The 17934-nt window shown below is 33.7% G+C and overlaps 1 protein-coding gene across 1 annotated transcript in view; it reads left to right on the top strand.

Moving 5' to 3' along the window:
* Window positions 1–17934, top strand: part of SYCP1 (synaptonemal complex protein 1) — an 80508-nt gene that overhangs the window by 25143 nt on the left and 37431 nt on the right. The window contains 6 exon segments of the mRNA XM_033093272.1: window positions 698–792; window positions 1284–1468; window positions 2629–2696; window positions 5809–5870; window positions 16572–16676; window positions 17480–17583. Of these exon segments, the coding sequence (XP_032949163.1) occupies window positions 698–792; window positions 1284–1468; window positions 2629–2696; window positions 5809–5870; window positions 16572–16676; window positions 17480–17583 (619 nt within the window).

Below are 17934 nucleotides of genomic sequence, written 5' to 3' on the forward strand. Positions count from 1 at the left end.
GCTCCAAGTCAAGTAGTTGTTTCAATCTAGATGTGGAGGGCGCAGCTCACACTGGCCCATGCAGGGATCAAACTGGCAACCCTGGTGTTACGAGCATTGTACTCTAACCAACTGAGCTAACCGCTGCCCCAAAAGCTTTTTAAAATAATATTTAAATAAATATATTTTAGAAAATCTAAAAATCAAGATAGCAATAATGAAAACAAAATCATGAATAATTTCATAATTAGGAGATAAATTACTTTTAATATTTTTGCACATATCCTCTCCTTTCATATGCACTATTTATGTAAGTACTGTTTTTAACTTGCCTTTTTTATTCTATGATATTTTATAAATATCTAAATTAGTAATCAATAAATAAAGTCTGTATATTTACAGTGGCTACATGTTATACCATTGTATGTGTGTACCACTATAATCTATCATCTCCTGTTGGATAGTTAGGTTGTTTCCAATGTTTAGTTATTATTAAAAATGTAGCGCCAAAAATCATTTACCTTTGAGTGCTTGGGAGATAACAGTCTTGAGTAGTCAATAAAAGTTGATGATGACCAATATTAATGCATCTATATTTGCATAATTCTTCATCATTGTGGAGTATCTAATGGAGGAAAAAAGTAATTGTTACAAATAATTTGTTTTCTTGGTATGTGTTTTCTATTAAGTATTACCTATCTGCAACTTTCTCTTTCAGAATTACAGGATGAAAACTTAAAAGAATCAAATAAGAAGCAGGATCATTTGACATCAGAACTAGAAGACTCTAAAATGTCTTTGCAAAGAAGTGTGGTATGATTTAAAATCTGATTAGTGTGTGATAAGTCTCACACTGTCTATCAGTCAACAAATATTTGTTGAATGATAATACTAGGTACAAGAGTTTCAAACAGAGACGATACAATCCAAGTCTACAAACTGCTTATAGTTTAATTAGAGACATTGAATAAAAACACATCAAAAGTATAACTAAAATACAAGACCGTGCTAGGTATCAACAGTGTGATTCAGGCAAAAATTACTACAATAGTTACAAGAATTGGAAGAATATTATGTGCTAGATTGGCTAGGAAGACTCCATGGAGAGGCTGGGAATATAGGTTGGCTTTGGAGGAATGGTGAATGGAAATAAGAGTGGTGGTGGGCATTCCAGATTGGCCAGGGTGGGGTAGAGGAGGGGATGAAGGAGGGAGGCAGTGACAGCAAATTACAGAAGCAGATGAGTTCAGCTTTTTTTCTTAAGGCCCTTGGATCATAGCTTTTGTTTTGTACTTTTCATTTAGAGTACTCAAAAGGCTTTAGAGGAAGATTTACAAGTAGCAACAACAAAAATTGATCAGCTCACTGGAGAAAAAGAAGCTCAAATGGAAGAATTTAATAAAGCTAAAACTGCTCACGCATTTGTGGTTACTGAACTTAAAACTACTATCTCCAACTTGAAAGAATTATTGACAACAGAACATCAAAGGTAAAACTATTTCTTATTTAGCTGAATAAAGTTTATTTCTAATATTCAGTGCTATTTTCTATTCATTGTCAATTGACTTGTAATTTCTAACAACCATAATGAAGTCTTCTTTTTTTTAAGGCTAGTTCCCTTGCCTGCATTGCCAGAGTCAAGCTAAATAAACAAGCTAATAAGTGCTGATACAGTGATATGACATATTTAATTAAACTCTTGTTTATTATTAGCTTCACAGAAATAACTTCCTATGGGGAAGTGAGGTTTATTTTACTAGGGTCTGTAACCTCTCTGATTTGTAATATTAGCAACTAGCCTGGTACAAAATAGGTACTTAAACATTTTTATTAAATTAATTGGTTAATGAACATGATTAACTACATATAAACTTCATTTGCATTTCATCTAAATAGTAGTTTGTCTAAAACTTGAGTTAAAAACTTGCTTTGTTTTTCACTATTTTACATTAAGGGAAAATTCATATAAAGCTGTGTTATGAGGCCTACATAATTATTCTTGTCCCATTAGCATTAAGGTTAATTAAATAGGATGAAAGAGAAACAAGTTTCCCTGTGAAGTCATGACTTGGGCCTAGCAGTATACTCTACTGCTCATGTATGGTAAAGGAAGAAAAGATAGCTTTTCTAGCTTAGCTTATCTTCTATATATTCTTGATTGACCTGTCCAGTTGATTTTCAAATTTTAAAATTGTAAGTGACCTTAGATATCATCTGTTCCAATTACCTCAGTTTTACCAGCAAGGAAACAAAAAGCCAGAAGAGCTAAGCAAATTGCACAAGTTTTCATATTTATATTGTTCCTAAGGCAGAATTCAGTATAACAGTAGTTACATATTCAATCACTCTTGAAGTTCTAGGATGCATTAATTTGATTATCATCAGTAGCTAAGAGATAAATTGTGACTACAGGCTTTAATTAAGGTTTTATGTAGATTTAATTAATATACAACTATGTATTTATAATAGTAATATCTTATTTTGAAATGTTACACTCAAGCACAGAGTAGGTGCTCAAAAATGTTTAATAGTTGAATGAGTGAGTCTGTGCTAAGATATATTGTTGCAAAATTGCCCCAGTTTTAGTTACTAGATGAATTCTGACTAAAAGAATATTTTACATTGTAAACTAATAATATATTTTACCAGAGTGGAAAAAAGTGAAGATCAATTGAAAATACTTGCCATGGAGCTTCAGAAGAAATCAAGCGAATTGGGTAAGATTTAGAGAATAATATGTGTACATGATAATATTAGCCAATTATAAAATATAAACACTATTTCAGAATAAAATACAGTTTCTCCTCTGTTATTTACCAATAGAGATTATTTGATAATTTTATATTTGATTTTTAAAGATAGAAAATTTAAACCTTAAGAAATTCTATTCGGTTTCATTACACAGTTCATAGGTACCTAGAAGTAAAAGGAGCTTAAGGGATGTTTATAGTGTGTTTTCCTTATTTTAAGATTCAGAAGCCTTAATAAGTCTTAATGAGAAATGCCTGTTATATTTTAATTGAATTTTGAAATGTCATTGATTATTCATGTTGGATTATGAACTATTTATAGGAAAATGGGATCCTATTTTACCATGTGGTGGTATTAATATTCAACAACTTTCATGGACAAAAGAGACAGAAGTTCTATAGTTATTCTGTGAATTTATGACCATTTAGTTAGATAATTTTAATAACTCTATGCTTTCTATTTACAAACCTTCATATCTACAAATGTGGAGAATTATAAAGCTATAAAAAACACTTTTTTTTTTTTTACCGATTTTGGTGAAAAGAATTATTGTTGTAAATTAAAATAATTGGGTGGTGGATGGGGAATGCTAGTAGTGAGAAGAGTAGAATTGGAGAAATCAGATTGATAGAAATCAAATCAGATTTGAGTGGTGCAGGTATGAGAGGATTTCTGTGAAAAATGGAATCATATTACACTTTTGTTAGCATTTGGTGACGCCATTAATCTATGGACAGTTTGTCTATATTCAGCTCTGAAAATTTTTTTTCTCCTAGTGTCATCATTGTTCTCTCTCTCTGTAAGAGAGAGAGGAAATCTACCTACCTCCTTGTAGGTAGATTTTGGAAATTTTGGATCCATTCTTCATGTTTTTAGGTTTTTCTCTTACGCTTTCTACCTTTTAGTTCTTTTTCTGGGGAATTTGGAGAAAAATGTTTTTTGACTTTCCCCTGCTAATTCAATCTTTAGCTATGTTTATTTTGCTATTTTTGAAATCGTACCGTGTTTCCCCGAAAATAAGACCTAAACGGAAAATAAGCCCTAGCATGATTTTTCAGGATGACATCCCCTGAACATAGGTCCTAATGCGTCTTTTGGAGCAAAAATTAATATAAGATCCAGTCTTATTTTACTATAATATAAGACCAGGTATACTCTACTATACTATAATATAAAATACCAGGTCTTATATTAATTTTTGCTCCAAAAGACGCATTTGATCTGATTGTCCTGCTAGGTCTTATTTTCGGGGAAACATGGTATGTTACAATGTTCATCTGATTGTGGAGGAGAGATGGCAGGTGCTGTAAGGAAGGGTGGGCTTGGTCCTTGTCTTTTAGGTATAGGGGATGTTTGTCTTGCTTAGAGATCATGAGCTGTTTGGGGCACTGCCACGAACTTTTAGCTCTAATTCCCAGAATTCTTGATTTAACCTGAGGTGGGCTGTGTGGGGAGATGGTCCCCTGGTCTTGTTCCACATAGCCTTCATTGAATTAATGTGGGGTTCATCCCCACAAGGAATCCTCAACTTTTCGGTTTGTTAATGGTAATGTGTCTTTTTATGTGTATATTATATATGTATGTGTATATATAGGTACATAACATATACAAAGGATGTATATATATGAAGAATATATATGTAAAGAATATATGTATTCTTTTTTTGTGTCTTTAAAAAAATTATGATTGGGAGTGAGAGAGAGTGTGGAGACTTGCTCAGTCTACTATCTTTAACCAGTCCTTGAGTTTTTTTTTTTAATTCAGTTTATTGGGTGATAGTAAAATTATATAGGTTTCAAGTGTACAATTCTATAATTTATAATCCTTGAGTTTTAAAAAATTAACTGTTTTTACCTAAAATGAAACTTTGTGATTAAATAAGCTTTTCATGTGACAGGTTTTTATTTTAGATTCTATGTTGGCATTTCATATTTTGTTGATTTTTTCCTTAAAGACTGTGGGCAATTATTACAAGTTTTTTTTGTTTTTAATGTACAAATATATCTTCAATAATTAATAACCCTAATGGTGAGGAAAGAATAATGTTTCAGATATAATAAAATTTTAGGTGACAGCTAGATATCATTTGTGAACTTCATAGGCAGTTAAAAAATGTAAGAAAGGAGAAAAAGGAGGCTTGGGCTGAAAAGATTTTATAATTCATTAGCCTAATGATGAATTCATGGAAGTAAAGAAAAAAGCATTGTAAAGCATTGTTATTTAGGGTGGCAAGAAGGAAGGGTATCAGCAGAGAAAACAGAAGCAGGAGTTAGAGAGGAAAGAAGAAATCTGAATAATGTAAGGTCTGGAAAATCAAAGGGAGTGAAGTAGAGTGGTTAATAGTATCAAATGCCACGAGGGTCCACAATGATGAGGACTAAGAATTGCACTACTAAATGGTTATTGGGGATCTTTGAGATCATAATTTTATTAATGTCATGGAGATAGGCATTAGTTTTGCATGGGATTAAGAAAGAAATCTGTAGATAATAAATAGGAACTTGTCTGCAAAACAAAAAAGAAATTTGACAGTAGTAGGAAAGGGCAGAAAGGTCAATCAGATATTTTTGTTTTATATTCAAATAGATGTGATGGGGGAATTTAAAGATTGCTCTACAGAGAGTCAATGTATATTGGTAATATGGCAACTAAGGTCTCTGAGGAGGCAGGAATGTTGGGACCCAGAGTACAATAGAGTTAGCGTGACTTACGTAGATCACGTTTTTCAAGTTTGGAGTGAAGATTAAAAGACCAGATGTTTAGATAGTGATGAGTTGCAGGTAAAGGCACACGCTGAGTGACCTGTTTCCAAAAATACATTTACGTAGATTGATTATTTTGTTTAATGAACTTTGGGCTCATTTGGTTGTGGAATTAACTTCATAGAAATATTATTGCTATTTATCCATTATTGTTTTTGTATAGTTCCATTTGGGTTTCCTCTGTGCTTTACGGTACTCTAGTTGCATTAATCCATCTCTTTAAGTTTTTCCCCTTTCAAATGGTATTATTCTTAATTCTTGTCTTTCCTATTTTAATCCAGCTTTTAACACATTTATATTCTTTTGCTTATTTTAGAAGAGATGGCAAAGCTTAAAAATGACAAAGAAGTAGAACTTGAAGAATTGAAAAAAATCTTGGTAAGGATATAGTTTCTCTTATTAATATATTTGTTACAATTATATATGTAATATATATGTTAGCAATTACTTTTCAAATCCACTGGCGTAGACTTTCACACTATAGATGTTTCATGCTAGTTTTTTCAGCTAAAATATAAAAAAAATTACATTTGGTTTTTAGTAAAGCCACATTCTTATCTGTATTAATTTTTATACATCTTGACAACTGACTTAGTGTCTTTATACTGTTTGAACACATGTTGAAAGTATGTTTAAATAAGATCGAATATGCATGTTATGTGTCTGATTGTAAATTTGGTGTACCTTTGATATGTTTGAGACACAGAGCTGCAATTTTGAAAAAGTTGTGTATGATATATATTTAGTACCTATAGAATCATGTTTAATGAATTTGTTAGGATAAGGCTTCATTATATTTTAATTGATTACAATGTGTAGATCATAGGTTGGCAAACCTTTTTGTAAAGGACTAGATCAGAAATATGTTAGGCTTTGTGGGGTATATGCGTATACAGAGTGTTAATTCTGTCCTCCTCCTCCCTTCCATGTCTCTACCCACTTCTTCGTCCTCTTCCTCTCTTTTATTTTTAACAACCTTATCAAAATGTAAAAACCGTTCTTAGGTCAGGGGCCTACGAAAAGAGACTGAAGGCTGATTTTGTCTCGTAGGCTGTAGTTTGCTAACCTTTGCTACAGAAGACAATATTGTTTATGATTATAGATATTTGATTTGGGATTTAACCTATCACATGTCTACTTGATTTTGATTTTGTAACTTTCCAAATGTTTATCCTTTCTGCATTGAATTACTTTTGCACAAACTCTTGTAAATAATCATCATGTTTACACTGCTTTCAAATTTGATAATGCATGTTTAATACTTCAAGTCTCAGCTTAAGTATCAATTCTTTGTTCCCATAGCACTCTGAACTTTTCCTTCATAGTACTTACACAAATGAAATTAATTTATTTTTGGTATAATTACTTAAAGCTATACTTACCCTTTGGACTCCCCCTTAGCAAAGTAGATGGCACACAGTAGGGGCTCAGTAAATAAATAGTGGAATGAACGTATGCTCCAATAAAGTCTAAGAACCTATGTCTTGTTTACTCTGTAACCCCAGTACTTAGCACAGTCACTGATACTTTGTGAGCACTTTATAAATGATTATCCAATGAATGAATACTAAAGCACTAGTTTACTATAAGGATTCATTCCTATATGGACAAGGATTGGTTTAGGGTTTTCTTATATTTGAACAGCAATAAAGCATAATTAATTTCTTGGTTGTAATGTTTTGATTGGTGTTCAGCTCTTTACTTCTTAGCTGTATGATCTAGAGCAATTTTCCTAAACTCTGGATGCCTCAGTTTTTCCATCTATGAAATGGGGAAAATAATTGTACATACCTCACAGGGTGGTTGTGAGAGGGATAAATAAAAATACATTTACTCATTTAACAAACATTTGTTGAGTTCCTATTATGCTGTACTCTGGGGATACCGTGGGGAGCAAACAGATGCATATTCTACCTTCATGGAACTACAGTCATGAAACAATTACACCTAAATACAAGCAGTCATTCAAAGGTAATATTATAGTGGTGACAAGGGCAGTAAGGATTAGTTCACAATACTATGAGGCCTGTAATAAAAGGGTTTGAGCTACTTAGGTCAGGAGAGGCTTTTTAAAAAAAATAAAGATTGAACTGAAATCTAGAGAGGAAGGGAAGAGCTTATCAGGTAGAAGAAATATTTTTTGCAAAGGTTCTTTGATGGAAAGGAGTATGGTGAGTACAGTGAGTACAGTGAGTACAGAAATGAAAGAAGAGTGGTTCAAAATGGCTAGAGTTAGGTAGTAGGAGTCTGGCAATTCATGGCTTTTGAAATCATATCAAGATAATTTTGTATTTATCCTAAGAGAAACAGGAAGTTTTAAAGAATTTTAGCGGGGAGAGACTTGGTCAGATTTGCATTTTGAAAAGCTCATTTGACTTGCAATGTGGAGAACAGTATATTAAGATAGAACAGTTAAGAGTAGAGAGACAATCACATTAGTCAGAGGAGAGATGATTATAGCTTAGGCTGAGAGGTGGTAGTGAGAAAAAGTAGATGATTTTGACAGATATTTAGGATTTAAACACTTTGGATTGATGTAGGGTGATATTACCATTTGTTGAAAAGACTCTCATTTTTCCATTGAGTTGCTTTTGTACGTTTATAAAAACTCAGTTGGTTGTATTTGTGTGGGTCTATTTCTGGACTGTTTTTGTTTTTCTTGATCGATTTGTCTATCCATTCACCAATATATCAGTGTCTTGATTCATGTAGCTTTATAGTAAAACTTAGATTTGGGTAGTGTGATTCTTCCAGCTTTATTGTTCTTTTTTTTTAAATTTTTTTTATTAGTTTCAGGTGCACAAAACAATGTAATATTAGACATTTATCATTTATATCCCTCAAACAGTTTCAACCCCCCTCCCCCATCCAGTATCCCTTTGACATCACACACAGCGATTACATCTCCACTGTCTCTATTCCTAATACTGTACTCCGCTTCTTGTAAATATATATATATATATATATATATATATATATAAATTGTGGTTGACATTCATTATTGTTCAGCTTTAGCTTCAGGTATACAGTGAAGTGATCAGGCATCTACATCTTCTCCGAGGCAGTCTCCCTAATGAGACAATTGTCCATCGGATACCCTACAAAATATTTATAATGTTATTGATTACATTCCCCAAGTTGACTTTCATAATCCCATGGCAATCTTGGTTACTGACTGTGCTTTCTAATCCCCTTACCTTCCCCCTTATCCCCACCCCCCTCCCATCTAGCAACCCTCAGTTTTTCCTCTATGTCTCTGAGACTCTTTCTGATTAGTTCATTCATTTATTCTTTTCTTTAGATTCCACATATAAGTGAGATCATGTGGTATTTGTCTTTCTCTGTCTGACTTATTTCACTTAACATAAAGTTCTCTAGGTCCATCCATGTTGCTGCGAATGGTAAGATTTCTTTTTTCTTTATGGCTGCGTAATACTCCATTGTATAAATGTACCACAGTTTCTTAATCCAGTCATCTACCGATGGGCATTTCGGTTGTTTCCATGTCTTGGCTATTGTGTATAGTGCTGCAATAAACATAGGGGTGCATAAGGTTTTTTGAGTTAGAGTTTTGGATTTCTCTGGATAGATACCTAGGAGTGGAATTGCTGGATCATAAGGTAGTTCCATTTTCAGATTTTTGAGATACCTCCATACTGTTTTCCATAGTGGCTGTACCAATCTGCAATCCCACCGACAGCGCACAAGGGTTCCCTTTTCTCCACATCCTCGCCACCACTTATTGTTTGATTTATTGATGATAGCCATTTTGACTGGGGTGAGGTGGTAACTCATTGTGGTTTTTATTTTCATCTCTTTAATGGTTAGTGAAGTTGAGCATTTTTTCATATGTCTTTTTGCCATCTGTGTGTCCTTTTTAGAAAAATGTCTCTTCAAGTCCTCTGCCCATTTTTTGATTGGGTTGTTTGTTTCTTTGGAGTTGAATTGAGTGAGTTTTTTATAAATTTGGGATATTAACGCCTTATCGGATATATCATTGGCAAATATCTTTTCCCATTCATTAGGATCCCTTTTTATTTTATTGATGGTTTCCTTTGCTGTGAAAAAACTTTTTAGTTTGATGTAATCCTACATGTTTGTTTGTTTCCCTTATTTCCCTTTCCTGAGGGGATATATCAGTAAAAATCTTCCTCTGGGTAAGGTCTGTAAAGTTTCTTCCTATATTTTCTTTTAGGAATTTTACGGTTTCAGATCTTACATTTAAGTCTTTAAGCCCTTTTGAATTTATTCTTGTATATGGTGTAAGGAGGTGGTCCAGCTTCATTTTTTTGCATGTGTCTGTCCATGTTTCCCAGCACCATTTATTGAATAGACTGTCTTTACCCCACCGTAAATTTTTGCTTCCATTGTCATAGATTAAATGACAATATAGGCATGGATTTATTTCTGGGCTCTCTATTCTGTTCCATTGATCTATGTGTCTGCTTTTATGCCAGTACCATGCTGGTTTGATTACCGTAGCCTTGTAGTCTAGTTTGATGTCAGGTCTTGTTATACCTCCCACTTTGTTCTTATTTCTCAAGATTGCTGAGGCTATCCGGGATCTTTTATGGTTCCATATGGTTCCAAATTTTAGGATTATATGTTCTATTTCTGTGAAAAATGTCCTGGTAGTTTGATAGAAATTGCATTGAATATGTATATTGCCTTAGGCAGTATGGACATTTTAACTATATTAATTCTTCCTATCCATGAACATGGTATGTGTTTCCATCTATTTGTTTCTTCTTTAATTTCTCTCTTCAGTGTCTTACAATTTTCTGAGTACAGATCTTTTACTTCTTTGGTTAAATTTATTTCCAGGTATTTTATAATCTTTGAAGCAGTTGTAAATGGGATTGTTTTCTTAATTTCTCCTTCTGATATTTTATTACTGGTATATACAAATGCAACTGATTTCTGAATGTTAATTTTGTATCCTGCTACTTTCTTAATTCATTTATCAGCTGTAATAGTTTCTTGGTGGAGTCTTTAGGGTTCTTTCTATGTAGTATCATGTCATCTGCATATAATGACAATTTTGCTTCCTCCTTACCAATTTGGATGCCTTTATTTCTTTTTCTTGTCTGATTGCTGTGGCTAGAACTTCCAGCTCTATGTTGAATAGAAGTGGAGAAAGTGGGCAACCTTGCCTTGTTCCTGATCTTAAGGGCAATGGTTTTAGCTTTTTCCCATTGAGTATGATGTTGGCTGTAGGTGTATCATATATGGCCTTTATTATGTTGAGATATGATCCCTCTATTCCCACTTTCTTAAGGGTTTTTATCATTAATGGCTGCTGGATTTTGTCAAATGCTTTTTCTGCATCTATTGATATGATCATATGATTTGTTTTTCATTTTGTTAATGTGGTGTATAACATTAATTGATTTGTGGATGTTGAACCACCCTTGCATACCAGGGATGAATCCCACTTGATCATGGTGTATGATCTTTTTAATGTATTGCTGAATTCTGTTCGCTAATATTTTGTTGAGGATTTTTTGCATCTATGTTCATTAGAGATATCGGCCTGTAGTTTTCTTTTTTTGTAGTGTCTTTGTCTGATTTTGGGATCAGGGTGATAGTGGCCTCATAAAAAGTGTTTGGGAGTCTTCCCTCCTTCTGGATTTTTTGGATGAGCTTGAGGAGAATAGGTTATAATTCTTTTTTGAATATTTTATAAAATTCACCTGTAAAGCCATCTGGTCCAGGGCTTTTGTTTGTTGGGAGAGTGTTGATTACTGATTCAATTTTCCTGGTGGTAATCAGTCTATTCAGGCTTTCCGTTTCTTCTTGAGTTAGCCTTGGAAGTTTGCATGCTTCTAGAAAATCGTCCATTTCTTCCAGATTGTCAAATTTGTTGGCATATAGTTGCTCATAGTAATTTCTTAATTTTTTTTGTATTTCTGTGGTGTCTGTTGTCACTTCTCCTCTTTCATTTCTGATTTTATTAATTTGGGTCCTCTTTTTTTTGATGAGTCTGGCTAAAGGTTTGTCGATTTTGTTTATCTTCTCTAAAAACCAACTGTTGGATTCATTGATGTTTTGTATTGTTTTTCTGGTTTCTATTTCATTTATTTATGCTCTGATCTTTATTATCTCCTTTCTTGTACTCCCTTTGGGCTTATTTTGCTGCTCTTTTTCCAGATCCCTTAAGCGTGAAGATAAACTGTTGATTAGTGATTTTTCTTGTTTCTTTAGGTAGACCTGTAATGCTATGATTTTCCCTCTTAGGACTGCTTTCATTGCATCCCATAGATTTTGGGTCATCGGTGTTTTGATTTTCGTTTGTCTCGAGATATCTTTTGATTTCTTCCTTGATCTGAAGGTTGACCCATTCATTACTTAGTAACATGTTAATCAGCCTCCATGAATTGGTGTGTCTCCTAGTTTTTTTCCTGTAGTTCATTTCTAATTTCATAGCACTGTGGTCAGAGAAGACAGTTGGTGTGATTTCAATTTTCTTAAATTTATCAAGACTAGTTTTGTGGCGTAACATGTGGTCTATCTTGGAAAATGTTCCATGTGTGCTTGAGAAGAACGTGTATTCTGCAGCTTTGAGGATTAAATCCAAGTGGTCCAATGTGTCATTTAAGGCCGTTGTTTCCATATTGATTTTCTGTCTGGAAGACCTGTCCCTTGTTGTCAGAGGTGTGTTGAAATCCCCTACTATGATAGTGTTACTATTGATCTCTGTCTTTATGTCAGTCAATATCTGTTTTATATATTTAGGTGCTCCTATGTTGGGTGCATGGATGTTTACAGGGTTATGTCCTCTTGTCAGATTGATCCCTTTATTATTATATAGTGCCCATATTTGTCTTTTAATATAGTCTTCATTTTAAAGTCTATTTTGTCAGATACAAGTATTGCAACTCCAGCTTTTTTCTCATTTCCATTTGCATGAACTATCTTACTCCAATCCTTCACTTTCAGTCTGTGTGTGTCTTTTGATCTGAGGTGAGTCTCTTGTATACAGCATATACAAGGGTCTTGATTTCTTCTCCACTCAGCAACTTTATGTCTTTTGTTTGGAGCTAATCCATTTACATTTGGATTAATCCAAATTGGATTAATCCATTTACATTTAAAGTGGTTATTGATAGGTACATAGTTATTGCCATTTTTAGAATTTGTAGTTAGATTGTTTTCATCTTTCTTCTGTTTACAGAAGCCCTTTTAATATTTCCTGCAATGCTGGCTTGGTGGTTATAAATTCCTTTAGCTTATTCTTTTCTGGGAAGCTCTTTATCCTTCAATTTTAAATGATGGCCTTGCTGGATAAAGCAATCTAGGTTGTAGGCCTTTGTTTTCCGTCACTTTGAATATCTCCTGCCACTACCTTCTGGCCTGTAATGTTTCTGTAGAAAAGTCATTTGATAGTCTTATAGGAGTTCCCTTGTATGTAACCCTCTGTCTTTCTCTTGCTGCTTTTAGGATTCTCTCTTTGTCTTTAACCTTTGCCATTTTAACTATAATGTGTCTTGGTGTGGACCTGTTTGGGATTATCCTGGTTGGAACTCTCTGCACTTCCTGGGCTTGTATGTTAGTTTCCTTCATCAGGTTTGGGAAGTTTTCGGACATTATTACTTCAAATATGTTCTCGATCCCTTGCTCCCTCTCTTCACCTTCTGGTATTCCTATGATGCGCATGTTGTTGCGCTTGATGTTATCCCAGAGGTCTCTTAAACCATCTTCATTGTTTTTTATTCTTTTTTCTTTTTGTTGTTCAGTTTGGGTGATCTCTGCTACCTTGTCTTCTAAGTCGCTGATTCGATCCTCTGCTTCATCTAACCTGCTGGTAATTCCTTCAAGTGTGTTCTTTATTTCAGTTATTGTATTCTTTAGTTCTAACTGGTTGTTCATTATGATTTCTCTGTCCTTCTTTATGTCATCATTAAGCTCCTTAGACATTCTTATCCTCAGTGTTCTGAACTCTGTCTCTGAGAGGTTGGTTACCTCTATTTCATTTGGTTCCAGTTCTGGAGGTTTCTTCTGCTCTTTTATTTGGAGCATGTTTCTTTGTTTCCCCATTCTGGCTGACTCTCTGTGTTTGCTTCGATGTATTAGGTAGATCCCTAGGGTTGTTGGTTTTTGTTGGTTATCTTATGTAGTATGTGTCCTTTATATTTGACTTGCACCACTTCCTTCTTCTCCTTTGTGTATGCTCCAAAGGTGACTCTTGTGTATATTGTCCTGTTAAAGTTGATCTTTAATTGCTTTTAGCTTGTGAATAGGTGGGATTGACTTCTAGGCTGACTAGTTGTGAGACTTGGCTCTGCCCACAGCAGGATGTTTTGCTGCGTGAGGGTTGAACGCTTAACCGAGGCTTGGCGTCTATGGGCTCTTGTGCCTGTAGAGAATTCCCTCTGGGCGTGTCACTTGTAGGTCAGACCTGGTAGTGCTCTGGTTTGGTCTGGAGTTGGCCTCTGGGTGTGTTGAATCTTGTGCCTCTTGAGCTGGGACCCTTCATGTAATCCTCATATGAGTCTCTTAGGTGTGCTGTGTGGTGAGCAGAGAGTCCTTTGATGGGTTATAGAAGTTCAATTTGTGGTAAGGTCCAGAGGAGAACTCAAGAAGTCCGCCTCGTTGCCACCATTCATTTCAGTCGATTTCTGCTTGATGAAGGAATATTTCATTGGAAGAGTGAGTTTTTGTGATCCTGTTTGCCTGATGCCAGCAGAGTGTCTCCCTCTACCCTACCTGGGCAACTGAGATGGTGACACGCGCAGGAGCCGCGGGTGGTCTGCGTGTAGAGCAGCCATACTGGGTGGCAGCGGCGGCGGCAGCGGCGACAGTGCCTCCACCTCCTCCACTCAGGCGTCTGTGCTCGTGACCCCCGCCACGGAGGTCCAGCTTTATTATTCTTTTTCAAAATTGTTTTAGGTATTCTAGTTCCTTTACTTTTCCATGTAAATGTTAGAATCAGCTTGTCTGTATCTAAGAAAATCCTACTGGAATTTTGATTGGAGTTGTGTGAAATCTATACGTCAAGCTGGGTTGAATTGATATCTTTACTATGTTGAGTCTTTTAATATATGAACATGGTATCTATCTCCATTTATATAGATGTCGATTGATTCTTTTATTAGCATTTTTAAGTTTTCAATGTACAGATCCTGTACATGTTATGTTATATTTATACCTAAATATTTCTTTTCTTGAAGGTATTTTAAGTAGTATTTTAGAATATTTTTCCAGTTGTACATCACTAGTAGATGGGAATATGATTGCTGTATGCATTGACCTGTATCTGCAATCTTGCTAAATTTAAATTCACTTATTAGTTCTAGGAGTTTTTTCCTTCAAATTTTTTGTAATTTTCTGTAGACAATCATTTTGTCTACAAATAGGGACAGTTATATTTATTTTTTTCTTGTCTAACTCACTGGCCTAGACTTCTAGTATAATGTTGAGTAGGAGTAATGAGCATGTACATTACTTTGATGTACAAAACCTGTTCTTAAGGGAAAAACGTTCAGTCGTTTCACCATTAAATATGTTAGTTGCAGTTATTTTGTAGAAGTTCACTTCTATTCCTAGTTTGTTGAGACTTTTTATTATAAATTTATGGTAAATTTTGTCAGATGTTTTTTTTAATACTTTTTTTCTTAAAGTTTATTGGGGTGACAATTAGTAAAGTTACATAGGTTTCAGGTGTACAATTCTGTAATACATGATCTATATACTTTTATTACATTAGTTTCAGGTGTAAGATGCTTTTTCTTTGTCACTTAAAATGATTATGTGGTTTTTCTTCTTTATACTATTAATATGGTGTATTACCTTGATTGATTTTCAGATACTGAACCAGCCTTGCATTCTGGGATATACCCCACTTTGTGTGGTGTATTAATCTTTCTATATTGTTGAATTTATTTTAATATTTTGTTGAGCATTTTTGTTTTTGTATTCATGAGAACTATTCGTGCTGTAGTTTTCTTTACTTGGATTGTTTTTGTCTGGTTTTGGAATCAGGCTAATGCTGGCCTCATACAATGAGTTGGGAAACATGTCTTTCTATTGTCTGGAAGAGATTGTGTAGAATTAGTGTTATTTCTTTTTTAAATGTTTGGTAGAATGCTCCAGTGAAGTCATCGAGACCTAGAAATACCTTTTTGGCAAGATTGTAAACTATGAACTTAATTTCTTTCATTGTTATAGAGCTATTCAGATTATCTGTTTTGTCTTGGGTGATTTTGGTAGTTTGTGGTTTTTAAGGAATTAATCCATTTCACTGAAGTTGTCAGCTTGCTGTGCATAGAGTTGTTTGTAGCATTCCCTGTTATCCTTGTAGTAAAATTGTATACTTTTTGAGCCATGTGGTCTCTGTTGCAACTGTATTCACCTTTGCTGTTACAAGGCAAAATAGGCATAGACCATACACAAACAAATAGTTTGGCTATATTACAATAAAGCTTTGTTAAAAACAGGCAGTGGCTGAATTTAGCCTCTGGGCTGTGTTTGCTGACCCTTGGTTGTCTAGAACATTGAATTTAAATCTTGGCACCTTATTTAAGATGGTATATTGACAAAGTGAGCCCATCCTGATGGTATGAGGTAATTTAAAACTATTTCATAGGAAGAATGATAATAAGAGTTAAGGATTTTAGAATAGTTAAAAGTTAAGGAGTGATAACTCTCTTCAAATATTTATCACTTATCATATGAAAAAGGAATTAGACTTCTATGTGATTAAAGAAGGCAGAACAATGATTATTGCATAAAGTTACAGGGAAGCACATTTTTGTTAACATAAGGATGAGCAGGATAGATAGAAGATTGAGTGACTAATGCATGCTAATAAATTGGAGTGATTTATGCATAAGTTAAGGTTTGATTTCAGTGGCCTGTATGATTTTTTTTATATAAAAAAACTTCGGGGCTCTGTCCATTAAATCCTCGATCATCATATTTAGTTTTAAATTTTACTTTATAATGACTTGTTTTCTTTTTTAAAAAAATTTTAGCCAAAGAGAAACTCATAATTTTCTCTTCAACTTTATTTAGGCAGTTTGATTGTTTTGAATATGTTGTGTGCTTTGGTTGTTATGATTTGTTAATGTCCTTAAATAGGCAGAAAACCAAAAGCTTTTAGATGAAAAGAAACAATTTGAGAAGATTGCTGAAGAATTAAAAGGAACAGAACAAGAACTAACTGGTCTTCTCCAAACTAGAGAGGTTTGTTTGAAAAGGATACATTTTTCTTTCATGTATTTTGTTAGTAGAGTACAGATTTACAGAATAGATTGTTATAGCTATTAGCTTTGTGAAAGATTTCTTCACAAAATTCCTTTAAAAAGTGTGTTCCTGCTACATTTAATATGCTAATGATTGATATAAAACATACCTAGAGAACCTCCACATTATATATAATGTTGGAGAGAAGGTCAGCATTTAAAATATCAATAGTATGTGCATAATGCCATGGCTTATAACAATTACATTTCTTAAGGTCTTGAGTATTTCTTAATTGATACATTGAAAAGTTAGCCTTCATTAAGTTCTTAGTTTACAATAGTTTTTATAGTGCTCGTGTTATAATTTTAGAATTTTTTTATTTGAAAAAGTACGTTTTCAGTCCATAATAGTATTCTGTTGTAACTGTCTTTTTATTATAGTAAGAACAGCTTAGTTTTTAAGATACTACCTGATTTTATTAGTTAATATATTCTTAATAATATAACATTTTAATTGAAGTTAATTACTTGGTAGCATAAGTGATAAAATATTTTATAATATATAAATACAATTTTATGGGTTGAGCTTCAGAATATCAAGATAGAATTTACTTATATTGCATTTGTCATTGTTCATTTTAAAATTATAATGGTTATGGGATTAAATCAACTTAAATTTCAAAATTTGACGTATTCGTATTAAATTTTTGCCAAATATCTGATTTAATTACATAGAGTAACCAAGATTTTTAAGTGAGAAAATTGTAAAAACATTTGCTGTGGTTATACATGTTTATTTTCCAGAAAAAAATACATGATTTGGAAATACAGTTAACTGCCATTGCGACAAGTGAACAACAGTATTCAAAACAGGTTGAAGAGCTGAAAACTGAGCTTGAAAATGAAAAGTATGTTTTCTACCTATCATAAAAAAGCTTATGTATTCAATTCCTAAGCTTTATGATAGTTAATAATAAATTAGTAAATTATGTTCAATTTTTTTTTTTAAATCCAGCTGGGTTTTTTTATTTTATTTTATTTTATTTTATATTTTATTTTATTTTATTTTATTTTATTTTATTTTATTGGGGAAGGGGAACAGGACTTTATTGGGGAACAGTGTGTACTTCCAGGCCTGTTTTCCAAGTCAAGTTGTTGTCCTTTCAATCTTAGTTGTGGAGGGTGCCGCCCAGCCTCAAGTTGTTGTCCTTTCAGTCCTAGCTGTGTCGGGCGCAGCTCAGCTCCAGGTCCAGTTGCCA

The sequence above is a fragment of the Rhinolophus ferrumequinum genome, chromosome 22, assembly GCF_004115265.2.
Source record: "Rhinolophus ferrumequinum isolate MPI-CBG mRhiFer1 chromosome 22, mRhiFer1_v1.p, whole genome shotgun sequence".
NCBI classification, from domain to species: domain Eukaryota; kingdom Metazoa; phylum Chordata; class Mammalia; order Chiroptera; family Rhinolophidae; genus Rhinolophus; species Rhinolophus ferrumequinum.